The 22,615-nt window shown below is 52.0% G+C and overlaps 1 protein-coding gene across 1 annotated transcript; it reads right to left on the reverse strand.

The window, feature by feature from the left end:
- Positions 1-19,579: 19,579 nt before the first annotated feature.
- On the reverse strand, positions 19,580-22,615 carry LOC123792180 (asialoglycoprotein receptor 1-like). Its single transcript, XM_045797423.2, has 9 exons — positions 22,433-22,615; positions 22,137-22,226; positions 21,081-21,197; positions 20,849-20,944; positions 20,700-20,771; positions 20,497-20,583; positions 20,259-20,410; positions 20,072-20,178; positions 19,580-19,988 (listed from the first exon to the last, which is right to left on the reverse strand). The coding sequence occupies exons 2-9, from the start codon at positions 22,201-22,203 to the stop codon at positions 19,832-19,834; spliced, it is 855 nt and encodes a 284-aa protein (XP_045653379.1). The 5' UTR covers positions 22,204-22,226; positions 22,433-22,615; the 3' UTR covers positions 19,580-19,831.

Genomic DNA, 22,615 nt, shown 5'->3' on the forward strand with positions numbered 1-22,615 from the left:
AACTAAAGTGTCGTGCCTTAGCTCCCGAGGACCTGGCACTCCTCGTCAACCCCACTATGCGGGGGGAGCCCAGGCTGTGGGAGACCTGCTTCCAGCGGCAGCCGCCGCCTCTGGGGACAGAAATACAGCCTGCCGGCCTGACCGGGCCCTGGGCCTCTCTCTGTGAGGCATACGGAGCTGGGTCTGGCCCTTTTAATGGATTTATTTTTAATTTAATTTAATTTATTTCAGTACTCTCTTTGCACAACGTGAGGCTCTAACTCACAACCCCGAGATCAGGAGTCGTGTGCCCTACCAGGGGAGCCAGCCAGGGGCTCCCCGCTCATGGGGCCGCATGAGGTCTTGAATAACACCTTAGAAGAGGAAAATGACAGGTCACCTCCGGTGTCCTCCAAGCTGGTGAAGCTAGTCGCGTGGACAGCAGTACATGAGTTTTGTCTCCCCTCCTCGACAGCCGGATGCACAGGGGCCCTGAACGCATCCCAGAGGGAGAAGAGCCAGGCTTCCCATCTGGTTTCCAACGAGCTATGGCCAAATCACCTTGATCGAGCCATTGAACCTCTGAGACTGCGTTTCTACAGCCTACGAAATCACAGCTCACCAACCCAGCGGGGTCCTTGGGAGGATTGAGGGAGAGTGTGTATAAAATACCGAGCACCTGAGAGACCCTCCCTGGGTGGGTTATTGCCTTCCTTCAAGACGGGCACTGGGGCGCCTGGGTGGTTCAGTCGGTTGAGCGTCTGACTCTTGATTTCGGCTCAGGTCATGATCTCAGGGTCCTGGGATCGAGCCCCGCGTCGGGCTCCACTCTCAGCACGGAGCCTGCTTGTCCCTCTCCCGTACGCTCTCTCTCTCTCTCAAATAGATGATTAAAATCTTTAAAAAGAAAAAAAAAAGACAGGCACCATATTGTGCCGTAGAACGTCAACAGGACAGCGTATAATTTAGCAGACAGCAAGGCCTCGGCAAGGCCCATTGACCTGATACCTGGACCCCCCATATTTACACACCTTGGGATGCCCACGTCCCGCGGACTTGGGGCCGAGAGGCAGTGGAGCACTGACGGAACAAGAGGTGTAATCTGCCGTGCTGCAGATTGGTCCCCACCTGGGCCGTTCTGTGTTTCCTGCTCTGTCTTTGCTGCTTCTCCCTAACACTGATGCCACGTGGGGATCCGTGTCCCCAAGGTGTCCTGCATCCCCCTCGGGTCCTCCCTGGGGACCCCCAGTCTGCTGGCCATTTTGGCCCTGTCCTCGTCACCACCGGCTGAAGTGTCCAGAGTCTTTCCAAAGTCTTTTCTATAAAGCTTCAAAATAGGGGCGCCTGGGTGGCACAGCGGTTAAGCGTCTGCCTTCAGCTCAGGGCGTGATCCCGGTGTTAGGGAATCGAGCCCCACATCAGGCTCCTCCGCTATGAGCCTGCTTCTTCCTCTCCCACTCCCCCTGCTTGTGTTCCCTCTCTCGCTGGCTGTCTCTATCTCTGTCAAATAAATAAATAAAATCTTTAAAAAAAAAAAAAAAGCTTCAGAATAGATTTAGTTCCACTTCGGCGGTAGGACTGCATTGAATTCCCTCCCTGGACCTCCATCGTACCCTCCGCCTCGTCTCTGAAGCTTGTCCCATCCTGCCTTGGATTGGCTTTTTTGCGCACGTGTCTCCACCTTTCTTTTTATCGAGGTGTAACTGACATATGACGTTATATTCGTGTCAGGGGGACGACGTCAGGATTCGATATTTGCGGGTCTTGCAGAGCGACCACTGCCACCAATCTAGGTACCATCTGTCAGCACACGCAGCCACTAAACTGTTTTTCATGTGATGAGAACCTGTAAGTCCTGCTCTATTCGCCGCTTGGAAACATGCCATGCCGTGTCATTAACTATCGTCACCATGCTGCGCGTTGCATCTCGCCTTTTGACCCCTTTCGTGCATTTCACCGACCGCCCACCCCGCCTCCGGTGACCACGCGTGTGTCCTCTGTATCTAGGAGCTCGGGGGGTTCCCTTCTGCTCGTGTTTTAGATCCACAAATAAGGGACATCACACTGTATTTGTCTTTTTTTTTTTTTTCTTTTTTTGTGTTTGCCTTTCTCTGTCTGGCTCCTTCCACCAAGCGTAATGCCTTCAAGGTCCAGCCGTGTGTTTGCAAATGGCAAGATCGAAAGTCTTGCCCTGATTTGAGGAAATGACTTTTTTTTTTTTTTAAACACGCGGCTGCATAACTTACGAGAAATACAAACTTCCATGGTGGAAACCGTGGTAGGTCTGATTTTAATGTCTGTGTAGGTCGTGCTTCTGATCCGGACTTTCTGTTTTAAGTGTTTCCAACAGGTTGTAACAGGTTAATTGGGTTTTAAACGTGTTCCTCGCCACCCTCCCAACCCAGAAAGTGCTGATAAGGAAGAATTCATTTGTTCCTAAAACAAACCTAAGGTTTTATTCTACCAGTGGGAACATGACCCTCTGGTTTTGAGGTCCTTCAATGTTTGCAGTAAAAATACGATTCATCAGGGCCCCCTGAAATGGCCCGTTTGTTTAAGGGTTTAGCACCTCCCTTGAACAACAAACCATATTGTTTCATTGAGAACGTCCTCTTGTTAAGGACATTAGAATATCTTGATTTCATTCCTGAACGGGATCCAAGACAAAGAACACCAATTCTAAGATGAAAAAAAAAAAGTTATTGTCAATTGGACTGAATTTTAAAGAACTCATTTGGCGTTTTCTGTTTGTGAATTGTGCCCTTTACCTGCACAAAAGCAGAAATCTGCGGCCCTGCGGCTGAAGCTGGTGGGAGCCCCAGCATCACCCGTGGCAGGGAAGCCTTCGCCCCCCCCCCCCCGCCACCCCCACCCCACCCCCACCCCCGGCAGAGAAAGGCCTGGAAAAGAAGAAAAGGGGTGACAAAATCCAAACCAAAGTTGAAAGCCGCCTGGTGAACTTCTGCTCCTTTCACCCAAGCGTTTCAGGACAGAGACACAAACCGCTAAAAATATAACAAAAGCTCCTTTGATGGGGGAAGCCCCCCCCCCTTCTGGCTGAGGCAGAGGGGTCCCTGTGGGACAGGGGGCTTCAGCTGGAGAAAAGAAGGAATTTCTCGGCCCAGAAACTGCAGGGGTGGTCCTGAGGGGTCCTGAGAGGGGCAAGTTCATGGTCAACATTCAACGGGCGGGTGTCACCGTTCAAAGCAGTGTTCCCTTCGTACACCGGCCTGTCTGCCAAAGGGGACCTATTGTCCACCAAAAATGTAATCAGCTGGGATCCAACCCCGGAACCTGTTACTACCGCTCTTGCTGGATGCTGTCCTCACTTGTGGGGTGTAACGACGTCATCCTAATTTGTACGCACAGGAATTTGTGTTGGGGGATTTGGTTAATTTGTGGCAGATTTTTCGCGGTGACCGTGTATTTTATGGTCATCCACGCCCGAGGGGAGCAATCTTCGTTTGTGAGGGCTCTGTAAGCAAGCAGCACGGGCTGGGGGGCAGAAATATAAGTACTGAGCACCTGGGGGGCTGCCTTCAGTTCAGGTCATAATCCCAGGGTCCTGGGATGGATCCTGACCTTGGCCTCCCTGCTCAACGGGGAGCCTGCTTCTCCCTCTGCCCCTCCCCCTGCTCCTGCACGCTCTCTCTCTGACAAATAAATAAATTAAATTTAAAAAAAGAAAGAAAGAAGGAAATGTAATTCCTCGCAGTCCTGAAGGCTGGAAGTCCCAGATCAAGGCATCATCGGCAGGGCTGGCTTCTTCCAAGAGCCGAGGGCCGTGAGGAAGGCTCTGTTCCAGGCCTCTCTCCCTGGCTGGCAGGTGGCGGTCTCCTCCATGTCTTCCCATTGTCTTCACTCCTGTGTGTCTGGGTCCAAACTTCCCCCCACCTACCTACACATTAGCCAGGTGGGCAACAGGCAGGTAATTGTACTGCCTTAATTAAAATAATTTGGAGATTTTTCCTCGCTTTCTGTGCCCCGGAACACTACCCAAAAATCTCCTTTGTTACAATTTTTTGTGAATCGTCAGAGTCTGATCCTTTGGGGGAAGCTAGTGATTCTTTGAAAACTTTTTGTATTTCTTTTATAAAAGCCCCTGTTTGTATTTTCTCTCTTCTGGGATCTTTCTGGCAAATCACATTTTCCCAGAAAATTATCCAGCTTTTCAAATTTGTTTTTTTTAAATGAGTGATGAATTAATTAGCTTATATCCTTAACTTCCCTCCTTCTGTTTCCCAACACTACCACCAAACTTTCATGTTAGTTCTGTGACAAATATATTCGATATGCACTACCTTCCTTTTACTAAAATGTACCCAGTTATTCCTTAACTGACCCAAGTTCATCCTCTAGTGAGCTCTTCAAGGAGAGCTCGTGAGACTGTTTGCAAATCGCGCATGTCCAAAAGCGTCTATGGTTTAGAGAATTAAAAGACAAGTCACAACCTGGGGGGAAATATTTGCAAAACATATATCTAATAAACGACTCCTATTCAAAATTTACAAAGAGTTGGGGCACCCGGCTGGCTCAGCCAGTGGAGTGTGCAACTCTTGATCTCAGGGTTGTAAGAGCGAGCCCCACATTGGGTGTAGAGATTACTTAAAAATAAAGTCTTAAAAAAAATTTACAAAGAGCTCCTAAAATTCAACAATAAGAAAACAAACAACCCAATCGAAAAATGGGCGAAACATCTGAACAGTCACCTCAACAAAGACGTGCAAACGGCAGGTAAGCGAATGAAAAGATGCTCACATCCCATGTCACAAGGGCACTTAAAATTAAAACACCAGTGGGACACCGCCGCACACCTATTAGAATGGCTAAAATTCAGAACGCCGACGACAGAAGCTCTCATTCACTGCTGCTGGGAATGCAACATGGCCCCGCCACTTTGGAAGATAATTTGGCCATTTTTAACAAAGCTAAACATAGGCTTACCATACAATCCAGTAATCACACTCCTAGGTATTTAACCAAATGAGTTGAAAACTGACTGTCCACACAAAACCCTGCCCATGAATGTCTGCGGCAGCTTTGTTCATAATTGCCCCAAATCAGAAACAACCAAAATATCCCTCGAGAGGTGAATGGATAAGCAAACTGTGGTGCTTCCACACAATGGAATATTTTTTAAAAATGAGCTATTAAGCAACCAAAGACCATGGAGGAAATTTATGTACATATTGCTAAGAGAAAGAAGCCACTCTGGAAAAGCTACACACCATAGGGTTCCAACTATATGATATTTTGGAAAAAGCAGAACTATTTTGAGACAGTAAAAACATCAGTGGTTGCCAGGAAGAGGTGGGGGAAGGAAGACCGAAAACTGTGGCCTTTTCGTAAAATCCTGACTCCCCTCGTTTCCTTGACAATCTTGTACCACCTGTGCTGGCATTGGCTGTGGGTCTGTGGACATCCAAGGCTGGCCTGACCTTTATCCCCTTGAAAGTGGCTTGACCCCTTTATTCCTGGCTGCTCAAAAAAGTCTTGATTTTTTTTTTAAGATTTTATTTATTTATTCGACAGAGATAGAGACAGCCAGTGAGAGAGGGAACACAAGCAGGGGGAGTGGGAGAGAAAGAAGCAGGCTCCTAGCAGAAGAGCCTGATGTGGGGCTCGATCCCACAACGCCGGGATCACGCCCTGAGCCGAAGGCAGACGCTTAACCGCTGTGCCACCCAGGCGCCCCAAAAAAGTCTTGATTTTTAAAATTCAACATGCTCGATCAGTTTTCCCTGGCATATAGTTTTCTCTTTCAATATACAGATTCATCTGAGGAAGACTTTCTCGAATTGTTTATTGAAATGTATATATGTTCTATCAATTGGTTGGGGTTTCTTCTTCAGAGACTTCTTTACATGTCCTAGAATATAGGACTTGTCTATGTATAGTGCAGAGATGTATTACATATATATATATATAACTTCTGTCTCATTCTTGTCATATATACTCATGTCATATATAGAATATAGGGCATGTCTATGTATAATACAGAGATATAGTACACATATTACATGCATAGACTATATATTATATATTACATATTTAAGTTATAATATATATATTAGAACTTCTCTCTCATTTTAGCTCTACCTTCATTCCCACTTCATTTGCTCACTTTTATCCCCTCTATTCGTTATGTCCTATACAGTATATCCCACAGTGTCTGTCCCCCATCATCCCCCTTCCAACTGCATTTTTATTTCTCTACTCTTTGTGACGTTCGTCTCCCATTTCTTTCAGCGACTCAGCAACTCTCATGTCATGTCTCCTGTGGTCCCATAATCTCTTCTCTGAGCCCTTGCATTTCCGCCTTATGACCTCCCGTCGTCACGCTGCTTGCCTAACTAATGTTCCGAATTCAGAGCAAAGCGTCTAGTCACCGTCTTCAAGGCCACATTTTTTCTGGAGGGCATTCTTCATCTATTCGTGAGTCTTACAGCCATTTTCCACATTTGTCTCTCTGGGCGTCTCCTAGCAAGGCCGTGCGGTGACTTGCTTTGATGGAATGGGTTGGATTGTCCTGGGCCAACTCACGGCACAGAGGCCTCCCCAGCGTCACAGCCCAGAGGCGCTCTCCTCGGCTGTTTCCTCTGGATTAGACTCAACTGTGGGGTGTTTTTTTTTTTAACATTTTATTTATTTATTTTGAGAGAGAGAGAGTGTGTATGTGTGCAGGGGGAGGGGCAGAGGGAGAGGAAGAGGAAGAGAAGACGAGTCTCCAGTGAACGGGGAGCCCTACTCGGGGCTCGATCTGATGACCCTGACATCATGACCCGAGCTGAAATCAAGAGCTGTATGCTTAACCACCTGAGCCCCCCAGGTGCCCCTCAACTGTGGGATTTTTTGTGGGACCCCAAACCCCTCTGCTTAGTGAGCAGAGTGATGCCACCAGCCTTGCTCCCTGCAGCTCCTGTTTCTTGCTTTCTTCCCCAGAGACTCCAGTATGACCCCAGCCCCCTCCAGGAGGGGTTTCAGGCACCCCGAAAGCTGCAGCCCTTACCCCCTCTTGCCATGCCCCCATTTCCCTTCCTCCTAACCCCAGGTTCTGCCTTGTCCGATTTTGGACTCTGTGCATATGTCTAGTTTCCAGTTTCACTGAAAATGGAATTTCTTTTTTTTTTTTTCATTCTCTTTACTCCTTTTATACTCCTTTCGGGCGACGAGTTTAAAGCCGACTTACGCAGACGTGTTCCTGTTGGAGATGTGAAGATGTTCACAGGACTGCGGGCGCTGTGGCGAGTGGGCTCATGGAGGGCGCCTGGGGGACCCACGCCAACATGCAGAGGACAGGGAGGGTCCCAGCAGCCTGCACTTCCTGTCAGGGGTGTCAAAGATCAGCTCCCTCCCTACGTTGCCAGGGTTTGGTTTTATGAGTCAATAAATTCTTGTTGCTTCTGCCCCCCCCTCTCGCCCCCACCCTTGGGGGGTGGGGAGATCTGACTAATGCAGGAAGCAGCCACACTTCTGGTAAACTTGCCCTTGTGTGCCTGGCTTCCCCAGGTCCCGCTGCCCCAGCCTGGCACTAACACAAAGTGGCTCTTGTCCCACAACAGGGGTGGAAAGTAGGCTGGCATCACACAGGCAGGATATGAGGACCGGCCGCTGATCCTGTCCTCCCCACCATGTCCTCTCGGCCCTGTGCTCCCTCCCTGCGTGCGACATCATCTCCAGACCGGCTGCGGGCCCAAGGCTGCATCCCCACTCCTGGAGGGACGCCCTGGCCCCGGGGTGCTGGGCCTGCAGAAAAGGGACTTCAGAGATGGACGGTGTGGGGTCAGCTCTGACTCAAGGTTTGCCTCCCAAGTAACCCACTCCAAAGAAACATCCACTTCAAAGAGGGCTTTCTCCAACAAACACGTTGCCAGCCCCCCCCCCACGAGATAAAGAGCCAGGCCACCTCCCCCCACAGAGCTCCTGTTTTAGAGATCTTGGTTGGTTTCCGTAAGTGACCATTTGGGCCCCTTGTCTTCTGTCTACCCTGGGCTTTAAATTATCACGTTAATGTTTTACGTTCACCAGTAGGGGGCGCCTGGGTGGCTCAGTCGGTTGAGCGACCGCCTTCGGCTCAGGTCCTGATTCCAGGGTCCTGCGCCCATATTGAGGTCCCCGCTCAGTGGGGCGCCTGCTTCTCTCTCTCCAGCTCTGCCCCTCACCCCGCTCGTGCTCGCTCCTTCTCTCTCTCTCAAATAAATAAATATTTTTTTAAAAGAAAGAAAGAAATGTCTCCTTTGATCCAGACTTTTTGAGAAGTATCATTCTGGCCACTCGGAATCGAGAAAGATTGCACATCAGAAATTAACGATTTCCACCACCCAATATTTTTTTAATTTGACGAGTGAATGGGATAGCAACGGTCCCACCACCATTTATTACATCGGATTTGAAACTCCTCCTTCTTTATTAAAGGAAAACTCTTGGGCGCCTGGGTAGCGCAGTCATTAAGTGTCTGCCTTCGGCTCAGGGCGTGATCCTGGCGTTCCGGGATCGAGTCCCACATCGGGCTCCTCGGCTGGGAGCCTGCTTCTTCCTCTCCCACTCCCCCTGCTGTGTTCCCTCTCTCGCTGGCTGTCTCTCTGTCACATAAATAAAATAAAATCTTTAAAAAAAAAAAAATAAAGGAAAACTCTTGTTTCCTCTACACACAGCACTTTTGACACCAAATGTCGGGGGGGGGGGAGATTCCCCCACCAACCAACTTTCCAACTTCGCAGACCCCGACTTAGCACCTACAGTTCCATTATGACCCTAACTGCCCAGAGTTAGTGCAGGACCCCACGGGTTCAGTGCTCCGTCCCACAAGACTGCCTTCCCTCCACTTCGGATGCCATTTGCAGTCCCAGATTGTCACCTGCACTTGTGACCGACCAGCTCTAAATCAGGTGTGCCCACGACCCCGTCCTCAGATTTGATAGTTTGCTCTAATGGCTCGCAACAGTCAGGGAAACACTTACACGTACCACTTTCTCGTAAAGGATATGACTAAGGACGCAGGTGAACAGCTAGACGAAGGGTATATAAGGAAAAGTCCAGAAAAGCTGCAAGCACAAGGGTTTGGAGTGGTACCATTCTCCTGGCACGTGGATGTGTTCACCGACCCAGAAGCTCTCTGAACCCCATCCTGTAGAGATTTTTATGGAAGCATCATGACGTAGGCACGATCAATTATTAACTCAATCTTCAGCCCTTCTCCCCTCCATGGAGGACGGTGTTGAGCTGAAAGTCCCAAGCTTCTCAACATGGCTCGGTCTTGGGGGTGACCCCCAAACTCAAGCTCTCTAGGAGACCACCAAGGTCACCTCATTAGAACAAAAGATGGTCCTACTGCCCAAGAAATGCCAAAGGATTTAGGAGCTTGGTGTCAGGAACTGGGGACAGAGACCAAATATATGTTTCTGATTATGTCCCAACTAGCTACTAAAGCCTTATCTATATTTTTGATGTAATAGTTATCTGTTGTTTGTGGCCCACGCCCACCTCCAACCACGTCCTCCGGAGTCGCCGTATTCTATGACCTCTCCCTCTCCTTTCCATGCGGCCACTTAGCAGCCTCCATGACACGACCTTGCCCCTTGGCTCCAGTTAACTGGCCCCTTGTTAGCTGAGCCAGAGAGAGCCAATCAGTGTCTTCCACCCATGGGAGTTTGGAGAAGGGGAGAGAGGGAGAGAAAGGGGGAGAGAGAGAGAGGGAGAGGGAGAAGCTGTGAGGCCCAGGGTGTTGTAAGGCTGGGAACTGAAGCATGGAGAAGGCCATCTGTAATGAGAGAAAACAGTGAGGCTGGAGCTCCGGAAGGAGCAGAGCTGATACACAGAGAGAACTTCCGGGGTCAGCCTGCAGGGCACCAGCCCTGTGTGGACTCAGGAGGCCCAGCTGCACCCCTGCGCAGAGATCCCATGAGCTACTCTACCATCCCAAGATGCTCCTCTCTTTGCTTGAGCTGGTTCCCCCTGGATTTGTGTCGCTAACAAAACAGCCCCCGTTAACTCTCTGCATCGGTTCTGGTCTGTTCCATGTCACTGATCCTTCTGCTCATTCCTGGGCCACGAATGCTTCCATTACTCACTTTATATTTTAGTATGTGATAGGACAAGCTCCCCACCTCATTACTGTTCTTAAATTTTTCTGCTGGCTATTCTCACACATTTTCTCCTTCCAGATAGATTTTAGAATCCTGGTGTCCAATTCCAAAAAGGAAAAATAAATTGCATTAGACTTTTGATTCAGATACCCTTGAATTTGTAGATTAACCTAGGGAGAAGGGACATGGCCGCACTATTGGGTCTCGGTCGCCAGGAATAAGGCGGCTACCGGCTACGTTCAAGGCTCTTCACGGCCTTTATGAGGTTCACAGCTGTCTTCATACACATCTTGCATTGCTCCTAAGGTCGTTCCTCAGTGTTTCGTGTTTTGGCCGCTACTGCGTGTTCTCAACCTCCTTTCTGGAATTCGGGCGCAGGGCCTCCTGGCCGACTCCTCTGGGGCCGCACATCACGTCCCCCTTTCCAGCTCCTCCTGCGCCCCAGCCACCGGCTCGCCTTCTGCGCCTCAGGCCCGGGGTTGGCCAGAGCCAGCAGGGGCCCGGGGCCAGCACGGGCCCAGCCCGGAGACGCGGCGGAGCTCGCACGACGGGAACCCTGCTGGGGGAGAACCGCTCCCCGGGGGCTCGCGTCCACGGCTCCGCGCTTGGAGACGCCGGGCAGCCCCGTCTCCCCCTCGCGTCTCGCTGCCCCGCGCGCCTTCACCGGGAAAACCCCCTCCCTCCAGCCTTTCTCCCAGGCTCTGCTTTGGGGATACTCCAGCCGAGACAGGCCCCTATGGGATTTCTGACTCACGGCGAGACAGTCGCCGCGTAGGGGGGAATCACTTGAGCGGGGAGCTTGGTTTCCCTGCCGCCGGGGAGCAGTGCCTCCCCTCCACCTGCACGCGGCGTGGACCCGAGAGCTGGGCGCAGCGGGTCGTCCGTGCAGGCAGGAGGGAGTGAGCACCCCCTGGGGCAGGGGAGGCGAGCGCGGCCGAGAGCCTCGCTGGGGGAGTCAAAAGTCCTGGTGGCCGTGGAGCGCGTATGTGCGTGTGCGGGTGCGCGCGTGCCTGAGCCAGGCTGCCGGGTTCCCCAGCCTTTGGCGCTTGCCCCGCTCTGAAACACTCTGACAAGCATGTAACTCCCCCACAAAACCGCAGCCCTCCCGGGCCTGCCTCCCGCCGCCGATCCAGCCCCGGCCCCTCCCTTTATTCCCGAAAGCTGTTAGCTTGAGGCCGAAGAGAAGCATGAACAGTGGCTGGAGAGGGGCCAGGGGATCGAGCGGGGATTTTTTTTGATGGGAAAGTCTTTGAACATGGAAAAGATGCATGGGGGGGGGGGGGGGAGAGGCTGAATACACTAGAGAAAAGCAACAATCTCTGGGTGTGAGTTAAGGAAATATATAGCACTCGTGGGCGGTTTTTTGGGGGGGAGAGCTACATAGATGGGATTGTATTGTATATATTATGTTGCAGACTGAATCTTTTAAGCTTAGTTCCTTTAAGACCTTAAAAGCATGACCCTCCCCTCGCCACTCCAACTGTGACCACCCCACCCGTTGGCAGCATCCGCTCAAGTCTCCCCCAGGGGGAAAGGAGCCAGGGGACACAGTGAGGCTCACGCCACGCCCCCCCCCACCCGGAGGGGGGCAGGGAGGGAGGATGTGGGCCCTTTGGCTACTTGTGCCCCAAGTTTGCACATACTGAAGGATTCCCTAAAACAGAGACGACAAGTATTTACTATAATACCCTCTTTCTCTGTTGGATTGCTTTTTTCCTTGTTATTTTGTGGGAGTTCTTTATATTCGGGACATTAATTACTTGTTATAAATGTTGCAAATACTGCATCCAAGTCTTCTGCTTGTTTCTAACTTTAGTGAAGTCAGCCTCTTTAAAAATATATATATTTATTTACTTTAGAGAAAGAGCAAGCATGAGTGGGGGCAGGGGCAGAGGGAGAGAATCTCAAGCAGCCTCCCCGGTAAGTCCAGAGGTCAAAGGGGGCTCAATCTCACCACCCTGTGATCATGACCTGAGAGAAAACCAAGAGCCCGTCACTCAACGGACTAAGCCACCCAGGCACCCCGTCCCTCATTTTTTTTTTTAAGATTTATTTTTAAATAATGTCTACACCCAACATGGGGCTTGAACTCACAACCCCGAGATCAAGAGTCACATGCTCTACCCACTGAGCCAGCCACGTGCCCCCAAATCTGTCCCTCTTTTCTGTAGAAACAAAATCTGATTCCCCCGTACTGCACCTGTAACAAACCTATTATGTCCTATTTTTCAGTTAAGTCCTATCTTTAGGCCCTGCCATTTTTTATTCCGCTCTACTGAACAAAGTATGTCCGAAAGTTGAGAGACTAGTATGACGAACACCCACGTAGGCACCGCTGGCCTCAACAGTCACCAGCGTGTGGCCAGACGTGACTCCGGCGCCACCCCACCTCCTCGCCCCCACCCCGCTCAGTTAGTTCAGAGCGGATCCCGGGCTCCCCATTCCTCCTGGAAGCATTTCGGCATATGTCTTTCTAAAATGAGAGACTCTTGTTCCTAATGAGACAGAATACTCTTATCAGACCAGAAATCATTGACAGGAATGCCTTATCTAATTAGCAGGGCAATTCACCTGACTTTCCGCAATGCCTTTTTTGGTTTGTTCAAATCAGGAGCAAAGTCCCCGCACTGCATGCACCAGGTATGCCTCTTAAGGCCCCTTTAATCTAGAAGAATTCTCCCCCGCTCTCGTCTATTTTTTTTATTCTGCTCATTTATTTGTTGCATAAACCAGGCATGGGCTTGATAAAACCTTCCACCTTCTGGATTTGACGGAATGCACGCCTGTGTGCGATGTCCCCGCCCGCTGAATTTCCTCTAAAGCCCTAGTTAGCACTAGAAGGTCAATCAGCTTCAGGTTCAAGGTTCCCTGAGCAGAATGTCTCCCGGCCCCGACTGCATCACAATGGGAGATGCCTAATGTCTGCAAATGTTTTTTTAAAACACCGACCTTCTCCTTTCTAATATTTTTATTCTTACGGCTCACTCTGGACCCGCCTCCGGAAGTAGCCCAGGTGCTCTGGCTCCTCCTCTCTCCGCAGTCAGGATCCCGGCGGCGTGGCGGTTACGCGGGGCTTACACACTTTTCCTCTGGACCAGAGGTGAGGCTGGAGCTCCCCGCCCTCAGCTACGCCTCGCTCTCGGCTCCGGTCTGTACGAGGTGGTCCCCTCGTGCTGACGCTCCCATTCGCCCCCTTAGCAAACACCTGAATGGGCTTCACGTGTCCTTGAAAAGGTGTGGATCGTTGAGAGCCCTGTTGTGGGTGTAGGCTGTGGCCTTTTATCGACACAATTGTGTTCTAGACCGCGCTCTGGTTTTTTGCACTTGTTCCGTTCAGCGCTGATTTGGGGGCTCTCCACATTGCTGGGCGTACGCATAGTCCCTGCTGGTTTTTTCCGTGAAATGGACTTCTGTTATTTTTTTCCAGCTTTACTGAGGTATGATTGACAAATACAAATTATCCATACTTCGGCGGTACAGAGTGTCCTTTAAGCATGCAGTGTGATGATGTCAGACGCAGCTATGTCTCCCGGTGATGCCGGGATCAAGTCACTCAACGCATTCATGCCCTCACGTGGTACCATCCATGTGTGTGCGTGTTTGTGTGTGTGTGTGTGTGTGTGGTGAGAATACCTGAGATCTGCTCTCTCAGCAGATTACAAGCACACGGCACAGTGTTATTAACCATCATCAGCACGCTGAGCTTTAGGGAGCCAGAACCCCACCATCTCATACCTGAACTTTGTACCCTTCCGCGGGCCTTGCCCCCTTCCCCACCCCACCCCCAGCCCCGGGCAACCACCATTCTACTCTCTGCTGCTATTACTTTGACTTTCTAAATCTCAGCAGCATTTGTCCTTCCCTGTCTGACTTCTGTCCCCTTTTTTTTTTTAAAGATCTTATTTTATTTATTTATTTGACAGAGATAGAGACAGCCAGCGAGAGAGGGAACACAAGCAGGGGGAGTGGGAGAGGAAGAAGCAGGCTCCCAGCGGAGGAGCCTGATGTGGGGCTCGATCCCATAATGCCGGGATCATGCTCTGAGCCGAAGGCAGACGTTTAACCGCTGTGCCACGCAGGCGCCCCTGACTTCTGTCCCTTAACGCGATGTCGTCCAGGTGCACGCATGCTGTTGCAAATGGCAGGCGTGCCTTCGTTTCTGTGGCTGATACTATTCCGTGGGACGTGTGTGCCACATTCCCCTTCTCAGCTCACCCGCGGCGGACACCTAGGCTCTTTCCACGTCTTGGCCATTGTGATCCACGTTTCTGTTAATATGGGGCGCAGAGAGCTTCTCTCCAGATGCCTTGGCCTCTGTGCCCAGAAGTGCGTTGCTGAGCGCAGGGTAGCTCTGGGGTCAATGCCTGGGGCAGCTCCGCGCTCTTTTCCAGCCAGCAATCCATCACTCACTGTCTCCGAACGCTGGGCCTCACTCCGCCAGGCACGCTGCCCCGCATTAGGCTTTGGGTTCACACGCAGGGGCCTCCGGTCCCCGTGACCCAAGGCACTGCCGTGAGCATCTTCAGTGTCCGGGAGGGACCAGGGAGAGGACCTCTGGTGTGTTTGCCCAGAAGCAGATCGGGGCGGATAAGCCTTCCCAATTCCACTAAAGTCCTCGCCCAACGGCTAGACCGATGCTCCCAGCAGGAGCGCCCAAGTTTCTCACTTCCCCACCGCCTGCCAGCACTTGGCTTCGGCTCTAGTGTTTGTCGGTCGGATGGCTGTGACAGAGGGCTCATTGATGGTCTGTTACATTACATTAGACTCAGGAGTTCCTTCTCTGTGGGCTGCCTCTTTATATCCTTGCTCCCGCAGAAATAGGTTTCCATTTTTTCCCCTGTGGCCTCCGGGCCCCTTCTGTGCTGCATGTCTACCCTTCTCCACACTGTTGGCCTCGGAGGCCAAGCTGAATGGCTGCATCAAATCCCTCCCTTGCCACATGGCTTCCAGTGGCCGCAGGAAATCAGAGGGAGGAAGCGGAGGCAAGTGAGGGTATTGACTCCTCCAGCTCCTTCCCCGCCACCCAGCGGTGAGCTAGCTGCCTCAACGGACTGACAGACAGATGCAGCTCCCGCTGGGGGAAAGGGGGGCTCTCCGTGCAGCTTTCTCTCTTCTTGGGTTCCTGGAGGTGCTCACGACTGTCCTATTTCTGTGGCTTCCCTGATCCTGCTCATTCCTTTATGAAAAACATCCTCCAGGGGCCCCTGGCTGGCTCAGTCCTGGAGGGTGCAACTCCTGATCTCAGGGTTGTGGGTTCGAACCCCATGTTGGATGTAGAGATTAGAGACCACTTCAAAATAAAATCTTTTTAAAAAATCCTCCAATTACCCACTTCATGGATGCCGTCTGTTTCCTGCTGGGTACCTGTTACACCATCACTGAGCTGAAATTTTTCACTTTCAAGCAGTCAATTTCACTACATTTTGGGGGGGGCTTTTTTGGCATTTGCTTTAGAGGTCGTATTTATGAAGTCCTTCTGGAGCAGGGAGCCTGATGTGGGGCTCGATCCCAGGACTCTGGGATCACGCCCTGAGCCGAGGGCAGACGCTTAACGACTGAGCCACCCAGGCGCCCCTATCTTTTCTATTTAGGTCTCCAATCCATCCAGCATCCACCTGCATATGTATTGTTAGGTATGACATGGGAAACAAAGGCAGAACAATCATTAAATTTCCTTACTATCTACGCCCGCTGATGAGTCCTTGAAACAGGCAGAGTGACCTTCCTCTAGGGACTCAGCCCCCTCGATGTTGATACTTTGCTAAGGGCAAAAGGCAATCTTAGGTCCAACCCCCAGGATCCCATAAGTCTACTTTAACATGTAAAAATTCCTTTGGAAACTTCCTTTATCTCTACTCCCCGGAGATGCACGTTGGCGATCAGCCCCAGCATCTGGCCACCAATCCGACCCCGATCCCACATCTGCAGGGTCTCATGACTCGGGTTTTATTAGATGGTAATGAATGACCTTTTCCCGACAATAGCCAGCCCCCTCAGGGTCCTGGAAACCTTGTTTCCAAAATACCTGGCAGGCTTACTGTATTGCTAACCACCTCCCAACTTGAAAGTATATAATGGGCCACTCCTCATGACCCCAGTGTGGCTCTTTCTGCCCCCCCCCACCCCGTCCTGTCTCGGGCTTTAATAAAACCATCTTTTTGCACCAAAGCTGTCTGGAGAATTCTTTCTTGGGCCTTTACTTCGAACCCTAAAGTCTTTCCTACACCAAGGTATGGATTTTTTCCACTTCATCTGGAAAACCAGCTTTCCCAGCCTCCTTCCTCCACCCATTCGAGGTGTCCATTTATTGTATATTGACTTCTCATTGGTGCATACTCTGCCTCTGAGCTCCGTCTTCCATACCACTGGTCCGTTTTGGTAATATTACCGTATCGTTTCTATGAATATGTCTTTGTAATATGTTCTAATGTCTGGTCAGGCTGGTTTCCTTTTACCTGATTTTTGCTTCCTTTTTTTCCCCAAACTGACTTTTATCTTTCTCTTTATAAATATATATATATTTATTTATTTTTATTTTAAGTAATCTCTACACCCCCCCTTTCTATATTTTTGAAAAAGATTAAGTTGCTTCTAAAAACCCAACTGAGCTGTGTGTTACTGCACTGAATTTACAGATTAATTGGAAAGAATTTTATTTTTGTCTTGTATAGTCTTTGTAGATCGGAGTGTTGATAGCTGACCAGTGCACCTGCCAAAACTTCTTGTTAGGCCTAATTGTTTGTTGATGGTGTTGAATTTCCGGGTAAATGATGGTATTGTTTTATGTCTTCCTTTCCAGTTCTTACCTCTGATGCCTTTTCCTGCTTTCCGCAGTTTGGCCAGGATACCCCGGCGACGGTGTCAAACAGCAGCACTAATGGCAGTGGGCCAGAGACTTCTAACTGACCCCAATACCCATCTCCCCTTTACTGTATACCAGGAAGCAGCCAACGTCTTTTCTTTCTTTCTTTCTTTCTTTCTTTCTTTCTTTTTTTTTTTTTTTTAAGATTTTTCTTGTTTATTTGTCAGAGAGAGAGATTGAGAGCACAAGCAGGGGGAGCAGCAGAGGCAGAGGGAGAAGCAGACTCCCCGCAGAGCAGGGAGCCCAACGCAGGGCTCGATCCCAGGACCCTGAGATCATGACCCGAGCTGAAGGCAGACGCTTCGGGGACTGAGCCACCCAGGCATCCCGCAAACGTTTTCTGCAAAGAGTCAGACAGCAAATATTTTTGGTTTTGCTGGCTTTGTCCTAACTACTCAATTCTGCCTCTTGCATGAAAACAGTCACAAGCAGAATGTAAAGAAATGAGCATGGCCGATTCCAATAAAGCTTTATATACATTCGAGTCCCAGTGGGGATGCCAAAAACACATTTTATTGACAGGGTTGCCTGGTGGCTCCTTCGGCTCAGGTCATGATCTCAGGGTCCTGGGATCGAGTCCAAGCATCTGGGCTCCCTGCTCAGTGGGGAGTCTGCTTCTCCCTCTCCCTGTCTGCTCCCCCTGCTGTGCTCTTTCTCGCTCTCGCTGTGTCAAATAAATAAATAAAAATCTAAAAAAAAAAACAAAAAAACCCCAATATTTACAAAAACAGGTAAGGGCCACGGTTTGCTGACTCCCGCTCCACTTCAATAAAATCCCCTTGCTTTTAGCTGAAATCTGACCCCCTTAGAATATAGAGTTCACATCTCAGTCCCATTTGGGGCTGTTGCCCTGGGACCAGTTCTCATCAAACAGATGTAAGCTGACGTGCATACAGCTTCCAGAAGTGTCCTCACAGAGAGGTACTTTCCTCTGACTCTTTTCTCCTTTCTCTTGCCTGAAAGGCGTCATGGCTGGAGCGGGGCAGACATCATGGAAGACTGATGGAATCTACAGTGTGGGCTTGTAGAGCGACAAAAAGCAGCAGCTGAGGTCCTAAAAAAGGTTGCCAAGTGCTTTTTCCACATTGTGTAATTTTTTCCTTTGTACTCCCTGAGTCTATTTTATTAATAGATTTTCCTGATGCTAAACCATCTTTGAATTCTTTCTTCTTTTTCCAAGTTTTTTTTTTTATTTCCAGCTAGTTCACGTATAGTGTAATATTAGTCTCAGGTGCAGAATTTAGTGATTCCTCACTTCCATACACACCTGGTGCTCATCACAGGTGCGCTCCTTAATGTCCATCACCTGTTCCACCCATTCCCACCCCCCCCCACCCCGCCCCACGACCTTCAGTTTCTTCTCTAAAGTTCAGGGTCTGGTTCTTGGTTTGTCTCTCTTTTTTTCCCCTTTGCTCATTTGTTTCATTTCTAAATTCTACGTATGAAATATGTACAAATATTTCAAATACCATTTGGTATTTTTCTTTCTCTGGCAAATGTGTTATCTTTTAAGATTTGTTTTTTTAAGATTTTATTTATTTATCTTAGAGAGAGAGCACAAGCAGGGAGAGCTGCAGAGGGAGAGGGAGAAGCAGGCTCTCTGCTGAGCCGGGAGCCCGATGTGGGGCTCGATCCCAGGACGCCCAGATCCCTACCTGAGCCAAAGGCAGATGCTTAACCGACTGAGCCACCCAGGTGCCCCAACGTGTTATCTTTTTAAGATATCATTTGATTGGGTTTGCTAATGGTTTATATAGGAATTTAACCTTTCTGGTCATTATAGTGGAAATTCTCTATTAGAAATTTGTTAAAACTCGCTTGATGGCCCAGGATTTGCTCAATTTTTTAAAAATGTCCCAGTGTGCTTGAATAGAGTATATACCCTGTGGTTGACGATTTTGTACTAAATCCCTGCCTTCTATTTTGAGGGGTTTTATTCTTTTTCAAGTTCCTTGAGTTGAAACAGCTTATTTCCATTCAACCTCGTTTTTTAACAAACGTGCTTAAGTCTACACAGCTTTCCTCCCGAGAACCTCAGCGTGTAGGGCTCTCCTTGTTCATTTCTCAATTGCCTGTTTCACGGTTATTTTCTCTTATAGGCAATGTTATCTGGAAAGATGGTGAGGCCTTCATATGCCGGTAGATCTTTTTGTCTCTACTTTTGTGTTCATTCGATGTTTGCTGATAAGCCCATAAGTGTCTGCAAAGTCTTGGTCTGTTCGTTCCGTGAACTCCCATCCTGGCTTGCGGGTTCTGTTTATCTGGGGGCTTCTCCGCCGTGCTCCCGCCTTTCTGGCTTCCTTCGCAGGTTCGGTGGGTCTTGGCAGTGGGCTCGTCTTCACGTTCACCGTACTTGTTGCCTGTGTGTGGACACTGCCTCTGTCCACTATAACGCGGGCAACAGACACCAGCGAGCTTCATTCGAAGCCTTTGGACACATGGGGGTGATTCCGGTCCTAGGGGATTGCCGCAGGTGCAGCGGTCCCCAGCAACGGGACACCTTTACAGGGGAGACTCCCAACAGGAGCCCTAATTCCCACCCTTGTAAGTACCAAAGCCTGTGGGGTTCTCACCAGGCCCCGCGGCCTGCCCCAGGCTTCCCACCCACCAGCCCACTCCCAATTCCTAATGCCCAATAACCAGACAACGCATGGCACGTTTAAAATATTTCTGTTCTTTTTACTCTAAAAAAGGCTGACCATACCCTGCAGTCTGTGGCAGATGACAGGGGTGTCGATCTCCCTGTCCCTCAAAACGTGATTGTAGGTTCCTCAGCATTGTCTTTCCCCTTCCCTTAAAACCCTAGATCAGCCATCCCCGAGATGGTGGGGGATGCCCCCCTGACGGGAGTGACCCTCGGGGCAGGTGGAGGCATCGAGGAAATAAATTAGGGGAGAGGAGGCTCCTAGCTGGGGGGCTCGAGCGCTGTCTCGCACACCCAGCGGTAGGGCCTCTGGCACACGTCGTCGTTCCAGCGGCCATCGTCGGTGAAGTGCGCGCAGTCCTCGCCTCCCCCGAGCCCGTGCCCGTACCAGTCGTCCGGCTGCTCTGGCCTCCAGTTCCTGCGGAGACGAGCGGATGTGCGCCCCCACCCCTGCCCCTCTCCAGCCGAGCCCCGGGGACCCGCGGGGGCGCACACACTCACTTGAAGCCCGTCTCGTAGTCCGTCCCGTCCACCCACTTCCAGAGCCCACTCTGGTCGGTGAGGCCCATCCAGGTGTTCACAGGACCCATGTGGTGCTGGACGAACTTCTGGGGGGCGGGGAGCGGGTGGTGAGAGCTCCCCGGAGCCGCCAGCCCCGCCCCCCGCGCGCGAGCCCAGCGGCGCCCACCTGCTCGTCCCAGGAGCCCACCACCACCAGGTGCGCGCTCTCCAGCTGGCAGTACTTGTCGGCCTCCGCCCAGGACTTCCCGGAGCGGGAGAACCAGTAGCAGCTGCTCTCGTACTCCAGCCAGTTGACCGGGCAGCAGGTCCTCCCGGAGCCTGGGGGGCAGGGGAGGGTGGAGGCGCTGAGGCGCTGCCCGCGGGGTGGTGGGCGGCCGAGCGCGCGCGCGCCCCCGCCTCCTCACCGTTGCCGTGGAGCACGGCCATCTGACAGCTCAGGCTCCGCAGGTCCGACACGAACTGCTTCACGTGGAGCAGCAGGCCCGAGTGATCTGCGGGGCCGAGGGCGGGGGCCGGGAGATCCGTCACGCGCGCCGCGAGACCCCTGGGTTTGGCCCGGGGGACCCCCGTATCCTGCGCGCCCAGGCGCACACGCTCTGTGTCTGACCTTCACTCAGATCCTGCTGCTGCTTCTCCAGCTGGGACTCCAGCGACTTCATCTTTCTGCCCACACTTCCTCCTGGGAAGACACCTGCTCAGCGCCCCCGCATCCCTCGCGTTCCGCGGCCCCCCAGCCCCAGCCCCAGGCCCCCTCACCCTGGCTGCTCAGGGCCTTGACCTCGACCTCCGTGCTCTCCGTGAAGTTGCTGAAAGTCTCTCTCAGGGCCTGCAGCTCCTCCCGCAGCTTGGAGTCTGGGCGGGAGGGGGTGTGCAGAGCGCGAAATGAGGGGGCCGCGTCCGCCAGCACCGAAGCCAGCCCTCTCCCAGCCCTGTCACCCCCGCAGCCCCCAGCAGGTCTCCCCTCCCAGCCCACTCCCAGGGCACCCACTCTGGGATCCGATGACACAGACGACCACCAACAGCAGGAGGCCGAGGCCCAGCGAGAGCAGGAGGAGGCAGGGTCCGGAGCAGAGCCTCCGAAACAGCGGCTGCGGGGGAGGCGGCACTAGCGAGAGAGGGCATGGGGTCTCAGGGACACGGGGGCGCCCGGGCAGCTCTGGGGCCGCGGGAGGCGAGCGGGCTAAGGCCCCTCTCCGGGACTAGGAGGAACCGTATAGATTAAGAAATCTGGGAGGTCGGGGACCCTGAGGGGCCAGAGGCCGCTGGAGGGGGGCACCCAGCGTGGACCCGGCCCAGCCCGCCCGGGCCCTGAGCCTTTGCTGACACCTAGTGGCCGGACTGTGTCACTGACGCAGATGAACTTCATTCGTGCCTGGAGCTTGCCCGCAGGAGGGACAAGGAGGAGTGGGCGCCTGGCTGGGGTCACTGTCCCCACCCCCACCCCGGAAAGACGGGGAAAGAAGAGGAGGTTTCTTTCTCTCCCCATGAATCCCATTCCTCTGGCTGGGCGCAGGGAGAGAAGACAGAGCAGCCAGAGTCCCCCAAGTCGCCCCCACCTGCAGCCCTTCCCCCACCCCCATCCCTAAGCGCCCTCCTCCTTAGCCCAAACAGCACCCCTGCTCGCAGGAGAAAGAAGGGGGGCTTGTTCTTGTTGGACGGGGGCCTCCTCCTCCTCGGATACTGGGTCCCTCGGCCTCCTCACAGAAGTCTGACCCCTTGACCAAATGGTCCCTGGCAGCCGGTGCTCTCACACTCACACGCGCGTGGCCAAGGCTCACCAGGTGTTAGAGGGAAGAAGGGGGGCCCTAACTTTCCCGGTTACACCTGGGCCCCTGGATCCGCACCCTCCCCAAGCCTCTGAGCAGTGGGTGACCTGGCAAGACTCAGGAGTCGGCACAGAGAAAGGGCTGGCACCTCCCCCAAGGGAGGCAGCTCAGAGCCGGGGCCAGGGGTCAGGGGTCACAGAAGGAAGGGGGAGCTGAGGCAAGTGGGCAAGAGCCAGCTCATGCTCACCCTTCAGAACTGGAAGGGGGCGTCCCCTTACCTCGTCGGAGCTGGTGGTCATTGTCCTCGTTGTCCAGACGCTGAAGGTCCTGGTAGTCATTTGTCATGGTAGGGCTGGCTGGACCTGGGCCTAGCACAAGGCTGGGGTTAGGGCTGAGGTTGGGGCCGAGTGGAGCTGTGGGGTGCAGTCCGTTTCTAAGTGATTGGTGGCTGCAGGAGAACTTTCTTTCTCCCATTCCCTCCCAGGCCTGACATCCAAACTTAATCCTCTGAAGTCTTCCCTCGCAGCACCCGCCACCCCACCCATTGGTCCCCCTGCCTTTCTTCCCCTCTTACTTGCTGACGGTCTTGAGGTTGGTTCCTGGATCCCTCAATGCTGTGCAGATCCTAGGCTAAGAAGGGGGCTGAAGCCTGGAGACTTGGGGTGCACAGACAGCCCTGGACGATGGGAGGGGAGGGAGCAGGGTCCATATGAGGGCCCCTGAGCGCTGCTTGTCGTCTTCGTGTCTGTGTGTCTGT

The sequence above is a fragment of the Ursus americanus genome, chromosome 14 (genome assembly GCF_024610735.1).
Source record: "Ursus americanus isolate L20-20 chromosome 14, mUrsAme1.1.p, whole genome shotgun sequence".
Taxonomy (NCBI): domain Eukaryota; kingdom Metazoa; phylum Chordata; class Mammalia; order Carnivora; family Ursidae; genus Ursus; species Ursus americanus.